Raw genomic sequence first — 19,661 nt, 5'->3', positions numbered from 1 at the left:
CTATTCCTATAGATAGGAATTCTGTCATTTGTGTGTGTGTGTATGTGTGTTTGTGTCTGTCTGTCTTTGTGCACATTGTCTATTATGTCACTTGACATAAAAAAGACTCAGTAAATGTTTGGTGAATAAGGGTAAAAAAAGGCATTATACTGTCAGTTGTCTCAGATACTGAATGGAGTATGGAAAGAATAAGACAGGCTTGACTTTTCAAGATCTCATAAAAGCTAGGTTTTAGAATAGTCTACATAATAGAAATATATTTTAGAAAAGAATATAAAACTCATATTGAATGCTTTGACAACACTTTCTCCTTTGTTTTCTCCTTCTTGAGAAGCAGACCCTTCTAAGTAGCTTCCATTTCTGAACCTCAACTAAAAATTTTAAAAAAAGTTTTAGAACTAAAGGTACTATGACACACATTCCATGGGATTAACATGACACCAGGGATTGGAACCATAGTATTACATATAGTACTAAATATATGTGTTGGGCCAAGGAACATGTAAAATGTTTATATTGATTGCTATATTCATTATAGAAACCCAGATCTAAAACTTGATAACAGACAATCCTAACATTTAAATGAAACATTAATTCAGAATTGATGTATTTATAGAATGCATATAATCAGATATCCAGATTTTTTTTAATTGATTTTTTCTTTTTTTTTTGGCTGAGCCATGTGGTATGCAGCTTCTTAGTTTTTAGTTCCCTGACCAAGGATCAGCCAAACTCGTGCCCTCTGCAGTGGAATCTTTGAGTCTTAAACATTGAACCACCATGGAAGTCCCAATTAAATTCTTGATCATGGATATCACTTTTAATATCAGTAATGAAAGATGATAAATACTAAGGGCCCTTTATAAATATGAATAAATTTAATATAAAAGTATAAAATAAAGTGGATAAATGAAGGACTAATTTGAGTAAGTTAAATATAGTTGCATAGTACTTGATACATAGGAGATACATAATATACAGCACTCCTTGAGAGAATGAATGTATACATATTTCTTTTTATCCAAATAAAGTCCTTAATTTTCCTTTCCACTTTGTATAGAGAAAAATATACAATACATAGTGCCAAATCATTTATTCACTTGTTTGTTGTCAGGAAAAAAGGAAGTGGAAGTGGTGGTAATAGCCTCTTGACATAATTCTGAAACTCAGGTTCATTTAAATCACTTCCAGAATTTGTTTTGCATAAGACATGATTTCCCTACCTAGACTGGGTAAACAGTTGGAATAACTCAAAACCAAAACAGATTATTGTAAGGCAACAACGGTAACCTCCCGACACAACATATTTTCTGTGTCACTCGTCAACTCGAATCTGTCACTTATTCCACTTGCAGGGATTTGCCAATTCCCTCAGAGGCAGATGTTTCCTGTCACCTCCCATGTCTGTGTACCTGTTTATACGCAGCTCTGTGACATGGCCAACGTCCTGCTTACTTAGGCTAATAGTGTTACTTTCACAGTGGGTTTGCTGAATTCTTATTGTAACAGATAACAAATATGTGCTTAATATTTCCACAGGGAATAACATTTTGTTTTTCTTATCTCTGTGTGAAACAAAAGAGGCTCTATAACTTACTGTATCTGTGTGTCCTTAAAAAATAAAATAAAAATGTATCTGTCATTATACTTCAGTGTAAACATAAGATCCAGTTTTAAAATCTCATTTTAAAACCTCAAGACATTAACTATACTTATTACAATTCTACCCCAAAATTATATTGGGCCTCTTAAATGTCACTATTTCTAATTTTGTCCCAAAGTTTACTGCTAAATTTTTCCTATCAGACCAATATATACTGCTGTGGAATATGCTATGCTGAGCACTTAGACATTTAAAGATCACAAATTAAATGCCAAACACAATTATGATGACATAGGACAAAACATTTCTTTCTTTGTCAGTTTGTTTTTGTCTTTTAAAGTTGTACTTGGTTTGTGAGCTGAATATGACTTTTTTTCATGTCTAAACAGTGACTAGCATTTAGAGGTCTTTGAACATATATTAAATAAAAATGGAAATGATGCTAGACTTCATGAAGTCATTAGCTAGATAGCAGCTTTTGAAGAGTCACAGGTGAGTAACCAGACTGACACTACACTGGAGCCCCAGTGCCCTCATGGTGGACTAAGTCTCCCTCTCTTTCTGTCCCCACCTCCCACCTCTCCATCAGCACAGGCTATTTGCTGGTCACTGTACCTGTATTGTCAACAAGGAAGTAAAATTAGCTTAGCACCCATGCCATCCCCGTCAATATTAGAACATTGGGATAAGTTACTCTGAAATCAGTTTAAACTTTTGTGCATATGAACTTAAAGCTGAATCAAATCATGATTTGATCTCTGGAACCCAATAACTAACTTTCAAGTGAAAAGAAATGACATTTTGGCTGACCTAATTAGGATATAGATAATTAGATTCTTTAAACTTCTGCTAGACATAGTGTACTTTTACTGCTAAATTTTAAAGATTATACTCTTTTAACTGATGCAATATTTTACCCTAAAATGGCTGCATTTCAGAATACATTCTTACTCCTGTACTGTAGATCGGTTTAGTATTCTCACGAACATTGCTTTGTCTGTTTTTGTAAATGATGATAGAATAACCCAATGCTTTAAAATACAACTAGTATGCACTATCTATCTATATGTGTATGCACATATATATTATTTCCTATAACTTTTATTTTTAGCTTTGAAATGAAAAAATTCTTTGCCCTGTAAATAACCATCATTTCATCATCTTGCAAATGTGTTTTATTTGTAACAATCTGGAATGAACTCTTAAATACTTGAAATATAGGAGAAATTCCTGGCAAGCATGAGGTATTCTTTATAAGTTACACTCAAGTTATCACCAAATTTGTTTATGACTTTTTTTATAGATCAATAAACTGAATCATGATACTACTCTGTACCCAGTGTTAACAGAAAAATAGTCAGCATGTTCAGCAACTATTAAGTATATGGTTGGTCTGAGCAACCAGATAAGCAATTCATTGTCAAATCCGTCTCACCAAGAAAAAAAGCCTCAGTAAAAAGTATCTATTGCTGTGTGTTGTGCATCTTCAGAGTAACTCAGAATTATTAAAAATTTAAATTTTCAGCACACAAATTCCAAGGATATACTGACATTCAAATAATGCCTCTAATGTTTGGGAACATCCATTTAAAAACATCACTATGCACAAAAATTATTTGGATTTCTGCTTCTGGTCGAGATATAGCAACAGATCTGATTCACTCTTCCTCTAAAACAATCACTAAGCAGCCTAGATACATGTAACAATGGTTTTGAAGAAATTATGAATAGGGGCATTGAGTTGAGTTTTCAGAAGGGTTTTCACGTAGCAGTAGGGAATAATTAGCCTTAGACTAAGTTCTAAGTTCTACCTAACAAATCTTCAAAGATTTGAAGATGGAAAAGGATCAAATTGTTTATAAGTAATTTAACTATGTTCTCAAACTAAGATCAAGAATTTTTATAGGAATACAGAAATATCCAGCACCCCAAAAGATCAAGTTTCAAGTGTCTGGAATTTAATCAAAGTTTGCCATAAATGTAAAAAAATCAGGAATATACAATCAATAATGAACAGAAATGATTAAAATTGATCAAGATCTGACACAGATGTTAGAATTAGCAGACGAGGGCTTTAGGACTCTATAAACATTTATTATAACTGTATTGTGTATGTTCAGTATGTTACCTATGTGGGAGAAGTAAAAGAAATTCTGATCAAGCTTTTCAAGATGGAAGCTATAATGTCTGAGATGAAAATATCCTGGATGGGACAAAGACAAATCTGATGATGTAGAAGAAAAGATGATAAACTTGAAGACATAACAGTAGAAACTATGTGAACTGAAATTAACAAGCTAATCTAAAACTCATATGCAGCTACACATTTTAAAAATATATTTGACCAAGAATAGTCAATACAGTCTTGAGAGAGAAAAATAAAGTTGGGGAGTTACCACTATCTGATTTCAGAACTTACTCAATAGCTACAGTGATTAAGAGAGTGTGGTTTTGGTGTAAAGAGAAATAAATCAATTGAGTAAAATAGAATCCAGAAATAGACTTACTCACATATGGACAATTGATTTTGACAAACTTTTAAAGGCTGTTTAGTGGAGAAAAAATATTTTGTTCAACGAGTAATGCTGGAATAATTAGGTATCCATATGAAAATAAAGGGCTTCCCCGGTGGCTCAGATGGTAAAGAATCTGCCTGCAGTGCAGAAGACCTGGGTTCAATCCCTGGCTTGGGAAGAACCCCTGGAGATTGGACTAACTACCCACTCCAGTACTGTTGCCTGAAGAATTACACTGACAGAGGAGCATGCTGGGCTACTGTTCATGGGGTCTCAAAGAGTCAGATATGAGTGAGCGACTAACACAACAACAATAAATTTTTTAAAAGGCTCAACTCATAAATCACACCACCTTACAGAAAAATTAGCTTAAAATGGGTCTTTGGTCTAAATATAAAAATAAAACTTGCAGAAGAAAAATTAGGAGAAAATATTTGTGATGGAGACTTGGCAAAAATATCTTAGATGCTACACCAAAAGCATGATCAAAGAAACAGAAAAAAAAATCTTGATAAAGTGTGCTTCATCAAAATTTAAAACTTTTGCCTAAAAAAGTACAGTTAGGAGGATGAAAGACAAATTACAGATTGGAAGAAAATATATGTAAGGAAGAGTTATCATGAAGGACTTATTTTTTATACATAAAAATTACTCAATCTCAATAATAAGAAAACAACCTAGCTAAAAATATGGGGAAGATAGTTGAATATCCACTTTACAATAGAATCCATACAGATAGAAAATAAGAACATGAAAAGATGCTCAGCTTCACTAATTGTTAAGAAAATGCAAAATAAGACAGAAATGAAATACTGCTTAGTAGAATGGTCAACAGGCTTCCCAAGTAGCTCAGATAGTAAAGAATCTGCCTACAGTACAGGAGACCTGATTTGATCCCTAGGTCAGAAAGATCCCTTGAAGAAGGGAATGGCAACCCTCTCCAGTATTCTTGCCTGGAGAAATCCATGGACAGAGGAGCCTAGCAGGCTTCAGTCTGTGGGTCACAAAGAGTCTGACATGACTGAGCAACTAACACACACAGAGAATGGTCAATAAGACTGACCATACCAAAGTTGGTGAAGATGGAAAGGATATAATTCTCACTGACATGAATTGGATTTTGATTTGTCTTCCCATGACTTTCACCTTTCAATTTACGTTTTTTCTTGTAATCAAATATTGTTCTTCTCTCTTTTTCCCTCAAGACATGAATGCCCCATTCTCTATGCCCCTAGCCCAAACAGCCTTTAATATTAATGAAAATTTAAAGTCGGACTCTAATAGCAGATGCCTTCCAAATATCCTGATAGCCTATTGTGCTATAGAAATCCTGTAGAATGATTAAGCATTAGGTAGGCATGAAGTTTTGAGTTCAAAATTTGAGATCACATTTGAGATGAATCAATATAGAATAAAACTTCAAGTGTAATTAGGGGTGAAACAGACATATTTGGAAATACCAGTTATGTATCTTTTTTTGTATTAAACTGAAAATAAAGTTCTTTCCTGAGATTTCATAAGATAATTGCATACTTAACCTCATCCTGAATATGTTTTCTACCCTGAGCTAATTTCCTCATGAAAGTGAAAGTGAAAGTCTCTCAGTCCTGTCTGACTCTTTATGACCCCACCTACAGTCCATGAAATTCTCCAGGCCAGAATACCAGAGTGGGTAGCCTTTCCCTTCACCAAGGGATCTTCCCGACCCAGGAATCGAACCCAGATCTCCCATATTGCAGGTGGATTCTTTACCAGCTGAACACAAAGGAAGCCCAAGAATACTGGAATGGGTATCTATCCCTTCTCTAGCAGATCTTCCCAACCCAGGGATAGAACTGGGATCTCCTGCATTGCAGGCAAGATTCTTTACCAACTGAGCTAAGGGAAGCCCTCAGTTTCCTCATACATAATATCTAAAAAGTTTCTTTGACTCTAACTTAGGAAACAATTTCAAGTTTTAATAGCTTTCTCTTTTCTAATGAAAAGTGTGCCATATGAAAAGCCAGTACCAATTTTACCTCTGTGGTACAACAATATGCCTACTTTAAACTAAATAACAATAAGAATGATGATAATAATAATAAAGCAGCTTTGCTTATTATCACTTAGTACCTGAGCTTCTTCCTGTTGCTTTTTAATCTGTTCAAGCATCTGCTGAAATTCAGCTTCTTTCTGTTCAGCCTCTTCCAGCGTTGCCTGATTCTGTTCTTCATAGGCCATGGCCACCACAGCCAGGATCAAATTCACCAGATAAAACGAGCCCAAGAAAATCACCAGCACAAAAAATATCATGTATGTTTTTCCAGCAGCACGTAATGTCTAGGGGGAAGAAAAAGATTAATCTCAACAATATTTTATAAAATGTCCCCAAATAAAGATCTGCTTACTAACATTAGATAGTCAGAAGATGAATGCTTATTAGCATTCAATGTATTTGACCAAGATTATTTTTTATTTTAAAATGCACACACACACAAGTAAAATTATTTGAGACTTGATTGTAGTGTCATTTGATGTAAGCATACACATTTTAATTTTGTACATATTAGATATACATTTGAGGACTACTAAAATGCTTTTTCTTAGAGTCTATAATGCAAAGAAATATTATAAGTAAGAACACTATTTTAATTCCTTTCAGTGGAGTTACTACTCAGTCCACACTATCTTTCCACATCATCTGGAGATAACATCTTTCTTCCCTCCTAGTGCCAATTAACCTTAAGTTGAATTTGAAAATTTTATATAATTGAATTTTAAAATCTTTTCACATGCCCTTGTTACATCCACAACTATATTATAAGCTCGTCATGAACATTCTCTGCATCCTCCATAGCCCCTAGCAGAATGCTTCTCAACGAAGAATCTCAAAATATGTGTACTGACTGAATGAACAGTTGGGATCCTAGGCACACTCGCTTTATGATGGACCCTTCTCAGTGTTTTAGAGTATTATAGACAAACACCTATACTTGTGGTTTCATATATGCTCATAAACTTAAATTCTATGCATGTTATTTTGAACCTTACTGCTGTGCTCTGAATGCGAGTGTCCTACCAAATCATGTGTTAAAATTCTAATGCACAATGTGATGGTATTAGGAAGTATGGCCTCTGAGAGGTGCTTAGGTCATGAGAGTGGGACCCTCATGAATGAGATTGGTGCCTAATAGAAAGAGCCTCCAGAGAGATCCCTACTCCCTTCCTCCAGGTGACGACACAGCAAAAAGGTGTCCGCTTGTGAACCAGGAAGAAGTCTCTTGCCAGAATACACTCATGCTGGTGTACCGATCTTGGACTCCCCAGCCTCCATAACTGTGAGAAATATATTTCTGTTATGGCATTTTGTTATTGCAACCCAAAGGGACAAAGATATTTACCAGCTGATAAAGGTTCTCCCAGTAGTCCTGAGTCATGAGTCGAAATAGGGACAAGAAAGCCCAGCTAAAAGTGTCGAAGCTTGTGTAGCCATAGTTGGGGTTTCGACCAGTCTTCACACAGATGTATCCTTCCGGACATTGGCTGCAAGAAAGAGGAATGGAGCTGGGCTCAGCAGAGCAATTATAGCTATTTGAATCCATATTGATTTATAGGAATTATCAAAACCCAGAATTGCTGTCTGTGATGAATTTTCTTGCTTTCATATCTAGAACACTTTAGGTAATTGCTCACAGTGAAACTGTTATCAGATGAAATTTATCAGGAAAACCAATAGAAAACTTAGGTGCACAGGAGTCCTATTTATAGATGTTTAGCATGGCAGAGCTGCAGAAATCACATATTTTTGCCTCTGAAACCTCTCTTTTCAAAGTGGCAGCAATCAATGATTAAAAATGAAAACCCAGAAAACAGCCAAAAGGTAGGGAACTGCTTAATGAGTTACTTCAATAGCTACTTCTGTAAAAATTCCCAAAATAAAATTTTTATTTTAGAATAATTTTAGATGTGCAGAAAAATTAGAGTACAGAAACTTCCCATATGTCCTATGCCCGGTTTCTTGTATTACTAACATCTTACATTGGTATGTTTTAATCAATATTGATACATTATTATTAACCAAAGCCTATTATTCATTCTTATTTTCTCAGTTTTTCCTTAATATACTTTTTACATTCCAAGATCCCACCCAGGAGGTCACATTAAGTTTAGCCAGCATGTCTCTCTAAGGCTCCTCTTGGCTGTGACAGCTTATCAGATTTGCCCTTGTTTTTGATTACCTTGACATTTTTGAGGAATACTGGTCAGGTATTTTGAAGAACTTCCTTCAATTGGGATTTGTCTGATGTTTTTCTCATGATTAGATATTGAGGTTATGGATTTTTTTGGAGGAAGACCACAGATGTAAAGTATCATTATCCTTACATCATATCAAGGGTACATGCTATCAGTATGACTTATCACTGTTGACAATAACTTTCATCACCTGACTTGAGATAGTGTTTGGCAGGTTTCTCCACTGTAAATTTACTCTTTTTTTCCTTCTTTTTCCATCCTGCTCTCTTTAGAATAGTCATTAGATGTTGCCTACACATAAGGAGCAGGGAGTTATGATCTACCATCTTAAGAGTAGAGTAGGTGCAGAAATTTATTTGGAATTCTATATGAGATTTACCTATTATGTCATTTATTTATCTATTATTCAATCTGTTTTATGAGCATATATTCATGGATATTCATTTTGCACTTTGAATTATAATGCAATTATATGTATAATATCATTTTATAGTTTTGCTTACGTAGTTCCACTTTTGGCCATTGGGAGATTTTCAGGTGACTCCTGTATCTCTTTGCCATAACCCATGGTGGTATGTGTTTTGTTTTTGTTTGTTTTTCCACACTTTCTTACATTCTGGCACTACGATATGGTCCAGGCTCATCTTTTATATTTCCTGCTCCAGTCCTAGAATCAACCACTTCTCCAAGGAGCCTTTGCTCTTTTATTGAAGAGTGGCATTAGAAATAATGATAAATGTGTGTCTGTGTTTGTGTATACACATTTGTCTCCTCGCCCTGCCAACTGAGGGCCCAGAAGCAATGACGCTGCCTTGGCAATAAACATGGCACCCAGATCTTGGTTTCTAATACTATACATATAGCTACCTCTGCCTGGGTTAAGCCAAACATGAGGTCATAGTCATTTCTCCAACTTTATTTCATCATTACTGGATCATTCCAGACTTCTCCCTTTGCTTATCTGAAACCCCTCACTCCAAAAGTGAGAAACCTGAGTTCTGTCATCTACTATCTACATACATAATTATTCAGTGCCAGTGTACATGCATATTTGTTTCTGGATTGTTAACCCATACTGTGATGGGAAACAACTTTATCAAGAAGAAGTATAGTTCCTTTTGCCTTTAGTCTTACAAGCTCCATTCATTTCCAAAGTTACTTAGATTAGTACCTATTCCCTTCCTTCAGTTTATTATTTAAATGTATTTAGATACTTGTCACATTCTGTGTTACAACCTGAGATCTCTCGTCCTCACACGATTAAAAAAATTTTTGCATATAGTATTAAGTCTTTGTGCTGTAAAGTTTTGTAAATTTGACAAATACTTAATATTTACCATTTCAGAATCATACAGAATAATTTCTCCACCCTAAAAAATCCCCTATACATCACCCAGTCAAGCCTCTACCCTGAATCCCTGGAAAATATCGATCTTTTTATCATCTCTATTATGTATCTTTTCCAGAATATTATGCAATTGGAATTATACAGAATGTAGCTTTTTCAGATTGCCTTATTGTTTTACTTATCAAGATGCATTTAAGGTTCATCACGGAGAAGGCAATGGCACCCCACTCCAGTACTCTTGCCTGGAAAATCCCATGGACGGAGGAGCCTGGTAGGCTGCAGTCCATGGGGTGGCTAAGAGTCTGACACGACTGAGCGACTTCACTTTCACTTTTCGCTTTCATGCGTTGGAGAAGGAAATGGCAACCCACTCCAGTATTCTTGCCTGGAGAATCTCAGGGACGGGGGAGCCTGGTGGGCTGCCGTCTATGGGGTCACACAGGGTTGGACACGACTGAAGTGACTTAGCAGCAGCAGCAGCAGCAGCAGCAAGGTTCATCAATATTTTTATGGCTTGATAGCTTATTTCTTCTTATTACTCAATAATATTTCATTGTATGATTATACCACAGTTTGTTTATCTTTTCAGTTCTTTAGGGACAACTTGATTGCTTCTGGTTTCTTGTGATTGTGAGTATAGACGGTATAAATAGATATTTACATTAGGATTTTGTGTGGATATAAATTTTCAAATTAGTTAGCTAAATAGTTAGTGGAGTAATTACTGAGTTATATGGTAACACTGTGTTTATTTTGTAAGAAACTGCCAAATTGTCTTTTAAGTGACTGTACTATTTTGCATTCTAGCCAGCAGTGAATGAATGAGAATTCCTGTTGTTTTGCATCTTCACCAGCAGTTGGTATTGTCAGATTTTTTTTTGTTTGTTAACTTTAGTCATTCTAATAGATATATAATAGTAACTCACTATTGCTTTACCTTTCAACTCCCTAATGACAAATGATGTTGAGCATCTTTATATATTCATATTAGCCATCTGTGTATATTTTTTTGTAGGTGTCTGTTCAGTTTGCCCATTTTAAAATTGAGTTATTTTATTTTTTTAATTTTAAGGGTGCTTTGTGTATTGGAGGTACAAATCATTTATCAGATATGTATTTTGCAAATATTTTTCCCACTCTGTGGCTTGTCTTTTCACTCCCTTTACAGTCTCTTTGCAAAGCAGAAGCTTTTAAATCCAACTTATAAATTATTTCTTTCAGGTATTATGCTATCAGGGTTATATTTTAAAAATCATCACAAAATCCAAAGTCATGTAGCTTTTATTCTATGTTTTCTTAAAGAATTTTTATAGTTTTGTGTGTTTTACATTTAGGTTTATGATTGGTTTTACGTTACTTTTTGTGTATGGTATAAAACCGTATCTAAGTTTATTTCCTTGCACATGAATCTCCAATTCTTTTAGCATTCTTTCTTGAAAGCACCTTCCTGTCTCTATTGAATTGCATTTTCTTTGTCAAAAATTAGGTGACTACATTTTTGTAGTATGTTTTTTGAATCTCTGTTCTCTTTCATTGATCTATATCTAGTATTTCCCAATACCATATTTTCTTGATTACTATAGCCTTATAGGGAGTCTTAAAATGGAGTAGATTTCTTTAATTTTATTTGATGTTTAACAATAGAGTGATTATCAATTTTACCATGTAAATTACCGGAACCATAACAGATACTCAATAAAAGGAAGTGATTACTATGGTTTAATAGAGATAAAGTATACATTAACCAACCTTATCCAAAATTTTATCTAGGTTTTTACATTAACTATAATAATAAAAAACAATAGCTAACGTGCAATAAAGGTTTATGATGGACCAGGTGTTGGTCCAAGTGCTTTATATGTATTAAGTAACTGATCACCATAACAACCTGAAGGGAGAGATGATATTACTCTTCAGTTTAGAAATAAATAGACTTAAATACAGAGAGCTTCACTCTTTTCCAAGGTCAGGAGTTTGTAAATGGTGGAGTTAGGATTTGAACCCAGGTATATATATAAACCCCAGGTATATATGCAGAGAAGGCAATGGCACCCCACTCCAGTATTCTTGCCTGGAAAATCCCATGGACGGAGGAGCCTGGTAGGCTGCAGTCCATGGGGTCGCTAACAGTCGGACACGACTGAACGACTTTACTTCCACTTTTCACTTTCATGCATTGGAGAAGGAAATGGCAACCCACTCCAGTGTTCTTGCCTAGAGAATCCCAGGGACGGGGGAGCCTGGTGGGCTGCTGTCTGTGGGGTTGCACAGAGTCGGACACAACTGAAGTGACTTAGCAGTAGCAGCAGCAGCAGCAGCAACAGGTATATATGAACAGTTGGAGAAGGGAATGTTTACCCACTCCAGTATTTTTGCCTGGAAAATCCCATGAACAGAGGAGCCTGGCAAGTTACAGTCCATTGGTCACAAAGAGTCGGACATGACTGAAGCGACTTAGAACACACACTCATGTATATGAGCCGTAGAACTATGCTCCTGTTCTCCACCCTCTCCTACCAAAGTTTGGGAAAACTATCAGGAAAATAAATTCCCCCAAATTTTGTCTCTGTTACTGGTATATGGTTTTAATAATCCTCTTAGATCTTTATGATCACACCAGTTTCCCATCTTCTGCTGCTCCTACTGCAAAGTCACTTCAGTCGTGTCCGACTCTGTGCGACCCCATAGACAGCAGCCCACCAGGCTGTTCCGTCCCTGGGATTCTCCAGGCAAGAACACTGGAGTGGGTTGCCATTTCCTTCTCCAATCTTCTGGGATGACTCAAAATATGTTATCTGTAAGTTTTGCGATCTAAGAGTCACTATTGCTATTGCTTGGCTTTAAAAAATTTCACTCTCTATCCTGAGTTATGGGATTCAGTAAAGAATCCGCCTGCAATGTGGGAAACCTTGGATTGATGCTTGGATGGGGAAGATCCCCTGGAGGAGGGCATGGCCACCCACTCAAGTATTCTTGCCTGGAGAATCCCCATGGACAGAGGAGCCTGGTGGGCTACACTCCATGGGGTCACAAAGAGTTGGAACCGACCAAGCAACTAAGCACAGCACACTACCCTGACTTATAATTAACTTGCAGTACTCTTGGCAAAATATGTTAAGTATGAGAGACTAGCAGGATGACTAAGACATTACAGTATCTCTTATTGTGTAATATGACAGAAAAGAACTATAAAATATGCAGATGCAGACCGGAACATGCCTTTGACATACATCTGCCACATGGATTCCTTGTATACAGGGTTTCATCCAGTTTCAAGAGTATCTGATTTTCTCAAAGCAGTTTTCCAACTGGGTTTGCATGCTGATGACCATGTTACAGCCTGGATCTTTTCCAACCAGGGCAAAACTTATCCAATCAACACATCCTCAGTTCAGTTCAGTTCAGTCGCTCAGTCGAGGCAGACTCTTTGCGAACCCGTGAACCACAGCACGCCAGGCCTCCCTGTCCATCACTAAATCCCGGAGTCCACCCAAACCCATGTCCATTGAGTTGGTGATGCCTTCCAACCATCTCATCCTCTGTCATCCCCTTCTCATCCTGCCTTCAATCTTTCCCAGCATCAGGGTCTTTTCCAATGAGTCAGTTCTTCGCATGAGGTGGCCAAAGTATTGGAGTTTCAGCTTCAACATCAGTTCTTCCGATGAACACCCAGGACTGATCTTCTTTAGGATGGACTAGTTGGATCTCCTTGCTGTCCAAGGGACTCTCAAGAGTCTTCTCCAACATCACAATTCAAAAGCATCAATTCTTTGGCACTCAGCTTTCTCCACAGTTCAACTCTCACATCCATACATGACCACTGGAAAAACCATAGCCTTGACTAGACGGAACTTTGTTGACAAAGTAATGTCTTTGCTTTTTAATATGCTATCCAGGTTGGTCATAACTTTCCTTCCAAGGAGTAAGTGACTTTTAATTTCATGGCTGCAATCACCATCAGCAGTGATTTTGGAGCCCAGAAAAATAAAGTCTGACACTGTTCCACTGTTTCCCCATCTATTTCCCATGAAGTGTTGGACTGATGCTATGATCTTAGTTTTCTGAATGTTGAACTTTAAGCCAACTTTTTCACTTTCCTCTTCCACTTTCATCAAGAGGCTCTCTATTCTTCTTCACTTTCTGCCATAAAGTTGGTGTCATCTGGATATCTGAGGTTATTGATATTTCTCCCGGCAATCTTGATTCCAGCTTGTGTTTCTTCCAGCCCAGTGTTCCTCATGATGTACTCTGCATATAAGTTAAATAAGCAGGGTGACAATATACAGCCTTGATGGACTCCTTTTCCTATTTGGAACCAGTCTGTTGTTCTATGTCCAGTTCTAACTGTTGCTTCCTGACCTGCATACAGGTTTCTCAAGAGGCAGGTCAGGTGGTCTGGTATGCCCATCTCTTTCAGAATTTTCCACAGTAGATTGTGATCCACACAGTCAAAGGCTTTGGCATAGTCAATGAAGCAGAGATAGATGTTTTTCTGGAACTCTCTTGCTTTTTTGATGATCCAGCGGATGTTGGCAATTTGATCTCTGGTTCCTCTGTCTTTTCTAAAACCAGCTTGAACATCTGGAATTTCACAGTTCATGTATTGCTGAAGCCTGGCTTGGAGAATTTTGAGCATTACTTTACTAGTGTGTGAGATGACTGCAATTGTGCAGCAGTTTGAGCATTCTTTGGCATTGTCTTTCCTTGGGATTGGAATGAAAACTGACCTTTTCCAGTCCTGTGGCCACTGCTGAGTTTTCCAAATTTGCTGACATATTGAGTGTCGCACTTTCACAGCATCATCTTTCAGGATTTGAAATAGCTCAACTGGAATTTCATCATCTCCACAAGCTTTGTTCATAGTGATGCTTTCTAAGTCCCACTTGACTTCACATTCCAGGACGTCTGGCTCTAGGTGAGTGTGAGTGATCACACCATTGTGCTTATCTGGGTCGTGAAGATCTTTTTTGTACAGTTCTATGTATTCTTGCCACCTCTTCTTAATATCTTCTGCTTCTGTTAGGTCCATACCATTTCTGTCCTTTATTGAGCCTATCTTTGCGTGAAATGTTCCCTTGGTATCTCCAGTTTCCTTGAAGAGATCTCTAGTCTTTCCCATTCTATTTTTTTCCTCTATTTCTTTGCATTGATCACTGAGGAAGGCTTTCTTATCTCTCCTTGCTATTCTTTGGAACTCTGCATTCAAATGAGTATATCTTTCCTTTTCTCCTTTGCTTTTTGCTTCTCTTCTTTTCACAGCTATTTGTAAGCCCTTCTCAGACAGCCATTTTGCTTTTTTGCATTTCTTTTTCTTGGGGATGGTCTTGATCCCTGTCTCCTGTACAATGTCATGAACCTCTCTCCTAAGTTCATCAGGCACTCTGTCTATCAGATCTAGTCCCTTAAATCTATTTCTCACTCCCACGATATAGTCATAAGGGATTTGATTTAGGTCATACCTGAATGGTCTAGTGGTTTTCCCCACTCTCTTCCATTTAAGTCTAAATTTTGCAATAAGGAGTTCATGATCTGAGCCCCAGTCAGCTCCTGGTCTTGTTTTTGCTGACTGTATAGAGCTTCTCCATCTTTGGCTGCAAAGAATATAATCCATCTGATTTTGGTGTTGACCATCTGGTGATTTCCATGTGTAGAGTCTTTTGTGTTGTTGCAAGAGGGTGTTTGTTATGACCAGTGCGTTCTCTTGGCAGAACTCTAGTAGCCTTTGCCCTGCTTCATTCTGTACTCTAAGGCCAAATTTGCCTGTTACTCCAGGTGTTTCTTGACTTCCTACTTTTGCATTCCAGTCCCCTATAATGAAAAGGACATCTTTTTTGGGCGTTAGTTCTAGAAGGTATTGTAGGTCTTCATAGAACCGTTCAACTTCAGCTTCTTCAGCGTTATTGGTCAGGGCATAGACTTGGATTACTGTGATACTGACATATCCTAACACCAGTCAAAATGTGCCCATCTTGTTTTTCCTTCCCTGTAATTCTTAACTGGCTCTGATGGGTTTACAGATAAGACAGACACTGGACTTTCATTCTTGGAAGAAAAATTCATATACATCTTATCTGTGAAATTCTGTATAAACGGTCTTCACCTAAAGGGATGATTTCAATGACTGTGAGTTTAGAATAAATACCAATCCCAAAAGATGGAGAAAGTACTTCCTAGGTAGGCAGCACCACTCTTTATTATACGCATGCAAGGCTACCCTTGTATATTTTCTTTCTATTTGCTTTTGCTTTTTCCCAAAGTGTTCTACATCTTAAAAAAATTTTCCTTACCCTGCATCTGATCCATTTCCACAGAGTAAAGGGTCATTTTGTCCATCCAGAACATAAAAGTGACCTGTTAATATAAAGAATAAACTGTTTCACATCAATCCTGTTGACATTAGGGATAAATAGAATTTGTTTATCTCAGTTATTTCCAAAATGGACACCAAAAAAAGTAATTTACAAAGATGGCTTCAAGCCCACAGCCTCAACTATTTATAGTTGAAAACTCATTCAGCAACACTAAGATTAACAATGGAGCAATATTTCTTACTGTCATCTTCAATGTAATCCTTCCAGTTAAATGTGCTCATTGTTATATTAACAAATGTCCCATTTGAATTCATTGTGCCATTAAAGAAAGAGGTGGTGTTGGTTTCAAAAGCAGAATCGCTTGGGGGCCATTGTAAGCATTTATTCCGCAGGTTGCCCATGAACAGCTGCAGACCAATTAGAGCAAACACGCTCAGACAGAACACAGTCAAGATCATGACGTCAGAAAGCTTCTTCACAGACTGGATCAGGGCCCCCACGATGGTCTTTAAACCTGTGGAGAGAGAATAAGGTCAGCTGAGGAAGAGTGTCACAAGCCACAGAGTCTTCTTAATAGTCATATACATTCTCTTTCCCTACAAACAGTTGCCTGTCTGTTTAGACACCAAAGCTTTATGGACAGCCAGATGGTTTGAGAAATGGATGAAGAGCAGATTTTATTTGTGAGCAGTGTGCTTTTTGGAGGTTTAAGATGAAAAGGTAAATATCTAGGCAGGAAGTTTTTTTTTTTTAATGTGTAGTTTTATGTGCTGCCGTGAACATGTAAAGACAAACTTGCAGTTACTTTTCACTTCACATTTTGTGTTTCAGAAGGCTGTTTCTCTCCAATCATTTTTTAATACTAGCTTTCCAAGTTGTAGTGGTTTAGAGGATAAAAGAATTTTAAGATAATAAAAATCCCATGCCATGTATTACATGCCATTCAGTAATAATCTTTTCTCCTTTATAAGAGGAGATCCACTTTCAAAACATATCTGCAGTAAATGGTAAAATCTAAATCAGTTAGTAAAGCCATGATAGCAAAGCTTTTATAAGATGTAAAAAAGAAAACCTTACATCATAAATGCACAAAAAAGTGGGTAAGAAAGAGAGCAAAACTGGTATTTTGTATAGACACCTCATGCAATTCTCTGTTAAACTCAAAGGCTGACTTTATAAATAAACATGTAATTTCATTTGGAATTCTTGGAGATAAAAAAAAACATAATAAGCAACAAGGCTAATGTTACATGTGTAATTTCAACCTCAGTATTATTACAGTGTATTTAAAGTCAGTCTCGGTGTTTAACCTAGCTCTCACCTGGAATGACTGAAATTGTTTTCAATGCTCGGAGAACTCTGAAGGTTCTCAACGCTGAGACATTGCCCAGGTCCACAAACTCTGTCACATATCTGTAATAGGGAGTTCACACACAAACATAATAACAGAAAAGTTGGAAATATAAGGGGTCTACCATCTTACACCAGTTTCTTCTTACCTGGAATTACAGAAATAGTTTTCAGAGCTCTCAAGACTCTGAAAGTTCGAAGAGCTGAAACATTGCCTAGGTTTACAAATTCTGTTACATACCTGTAGAATTAAATCAGAGTTACTGATAGTTTTGGCAAAGTTTATACTAAATAAAGAATGAAAAGTGGGTTGGTTTGGCATATAGAGCCTCTTGAATTTTACGGAAATGCTAGATTTCAGGGTGCCATGTGCTAAAAGCTGCCTTTAAGGAATAAAATTTTGTTGCTTTATTTCAATACAGTTTTCACTAATATGACCATTTGTTTGCAAAACTAATTAAAGTACAGTTGGTGGTATTAAATTTATAGTCAATGAATAACTTCATTTTGATGAAGTAGAAGACTATGACATGAAAGTAATTCCATTTATTGCTCATTTATCAGATACATTTACCTTGCAATATATATTCTAATATGTATTCTCAAAATATATGAGGCATATAGTTAATTTGGCTAACAAGCAAACTCTGCATTTAAAATATGTCACAACAACCTGTGTTATGCTACAACTGTTTCATGCCTTTGAGCTTAACATGTTTTTAAAAATACTCACGCCATGACTATGACACTGAAATCCAGCCAGTTCCATGGATCACGAAGGAATGTAAAATCTTCTAAGCAAAACCCTCTTGCCAAGATTTTTATAAGTGACTCAAAGGTATAGATTCCAGTGAATGTGTACCTAGGAAAAGCATCCAAACAAAAATTAACAATTTCATTTGAACTGTTAAAACATAGCAAATCTGATTCTTTTGCGATTTTTCAGTTCACTAAGATGGAATTCCTTATTCCCACACACAAAAAAATCTACTAGTTTAGTCTTATGAGTAAAGGGTTCAACTGAAGAGACAATACCTTCTACTAAGAATCTGATCTTGTTTAAATATTTAGGTTTGATAGTCATAGTTTCATGTGTTTTATGGATAATCATCAGGCTTGATCCTCTAGAGTAACACTGTCCAACTGAAATTTACCACAAACTACATATATAGTTTTCAAATTTCTAGTTACCAAATAAAAAGAAGAAATGAGTAAACTTAATTTGCATGCTATATTTTATTTAAACCAATATGTCTAAAATGTTATCTCTTCAGCAGTTAAAAGTGGCCACATTTCAAGTATCAAATTTCAAGCTGCACGTGTCTACCTTCTCCCTCACAGGACAGTATAGCTCTAGAGGTAACATTTTTTGGATTTGTTTATTTATAATAAAACATTTCATTCAGACTTCTTAATGATTAGAATAATTTGGGAGATATTTTATGTATCTAATATCAAAAATGAACTTCCCCTTTATATCCTTAAGATTCAGGCATAACACTGTAAACCTGCTTCTCTCATATGTTCACCAAAAATTTTCAGTTCATTAGTATTCTATGTGTATGTGTCTACACAATTACCAAAATTACCAAAATTCAGGGATAACAAAATTCCTGAATCTAACCTCACATCAGTTACTATCTCTATGCACTTGGGCCAAATCGTTTCAGTTCAGTTCAGTCGCTCAGTCGTGTCCGACCCTTTGCGACCCCACAGACTGCAGCACGCCAGGCCTCCCTGTCCATCACCAACTCCCAGAGTTTACTCAAACTCATGTCCATTGAGTCGGTGATACCATCCAACCATCTCATCCTCTGTCATCCCCTTCTCCTCCCGCCTTCAATCTTTCCCAGCATCAGGGTCTTTTCAAATGAGTCAATTCTTCGTATCAGGTAGCCAAACTATTGGAGGCTACCAGTCCTTCCAGTGAATATTCAGCATCAGTCCTTCCAGTGAATATTCAGGACTGATTTCCTTTAGGATGGACTGATTGGATCTCCTTGCAGTCCAAGGGACTCTCATTTAAACATGCTCAAATTCAAATTTCAGTCCCGCAAATAGTGAAATACTTTTCTATTTGCTGTTTGGTAGAGCATTACCAGCCCTCTTCTTTGAATGTTGACAATACAAGTTATTTCTGTTTCTTCCAAAAATAGTTGAGAGAGAGTATTTGTTTTTCAACATTGTATTCTTTTTAAAAAGTATAATCTAAGTTTGTTGTTCAGATTACTTCACTCAAGCCACAAAGATCGAATTTACTTTTATTAAAATTTACTATATTTTCCAGTCAACTAGTATTT

The 19,661-nt window shown here is 36.5% G+C and overlaps 1 protein-coding gene across 1 annotated transcript in view; it reads right to left on the bottom strand.

The window, feature by feature from the left end:
• LOC145542439 (sodium channel protein type 3 subunit alpha-like) overlaps positions 1-19,661 on the bottom strand; it is a 180,015-nt gene that overhangs the window by 57,977 nt on the left and 102,377 nt on the right. Inside the window, exons 8-13 of the mRNA XM_081581249.1 lie at positions 18,095-18,223; positions 17,333-17,424; positions 16,253-16,525; positions 15,988-16,051; positions 7,500-7,641; positions 6,232-6,438 (exon numbers count right to left, since the gene is read on the bottom strand). Of these exons, the coding sequence (XP_081437375.1) occupies positions 6,232-6,438; positions 7,500-7,641; positions 15,988-16,051; positions 16,253-16,525; positions 17,333-17,424; positions 18,095-18,223 (907 nt within the window). The remainder of the gene's footprint in view (positions 1-6,231; positions 6,439-7,499; positions 7,642-15,987; positions 16,052-16,252; positions 16,526-17,332; positions 17,425-18,094; positions 18,224-19,661) is intronic.

Source organism: Giraffa tippelskirchi, chromosome 3 (genome assembly GCF_054371585.1).
Source record: "Giraffa tippelskirchi isolate mGirTip1 chromosome 3, T2T-mGirTip1v1.2.pri, whole genome shotgun sequence".
NCBI lineage: Eukaryota > Metazoa > Chordata > Mammalia > Artiodactyla > Giraffidae > Giraffa > Giraffa tippelskirchi.
The sequence above is the reverse complement of the archived record's forward strand: the minus strand, read 5'-3'. Positions and strand labels throughout refer to the sequence as shown.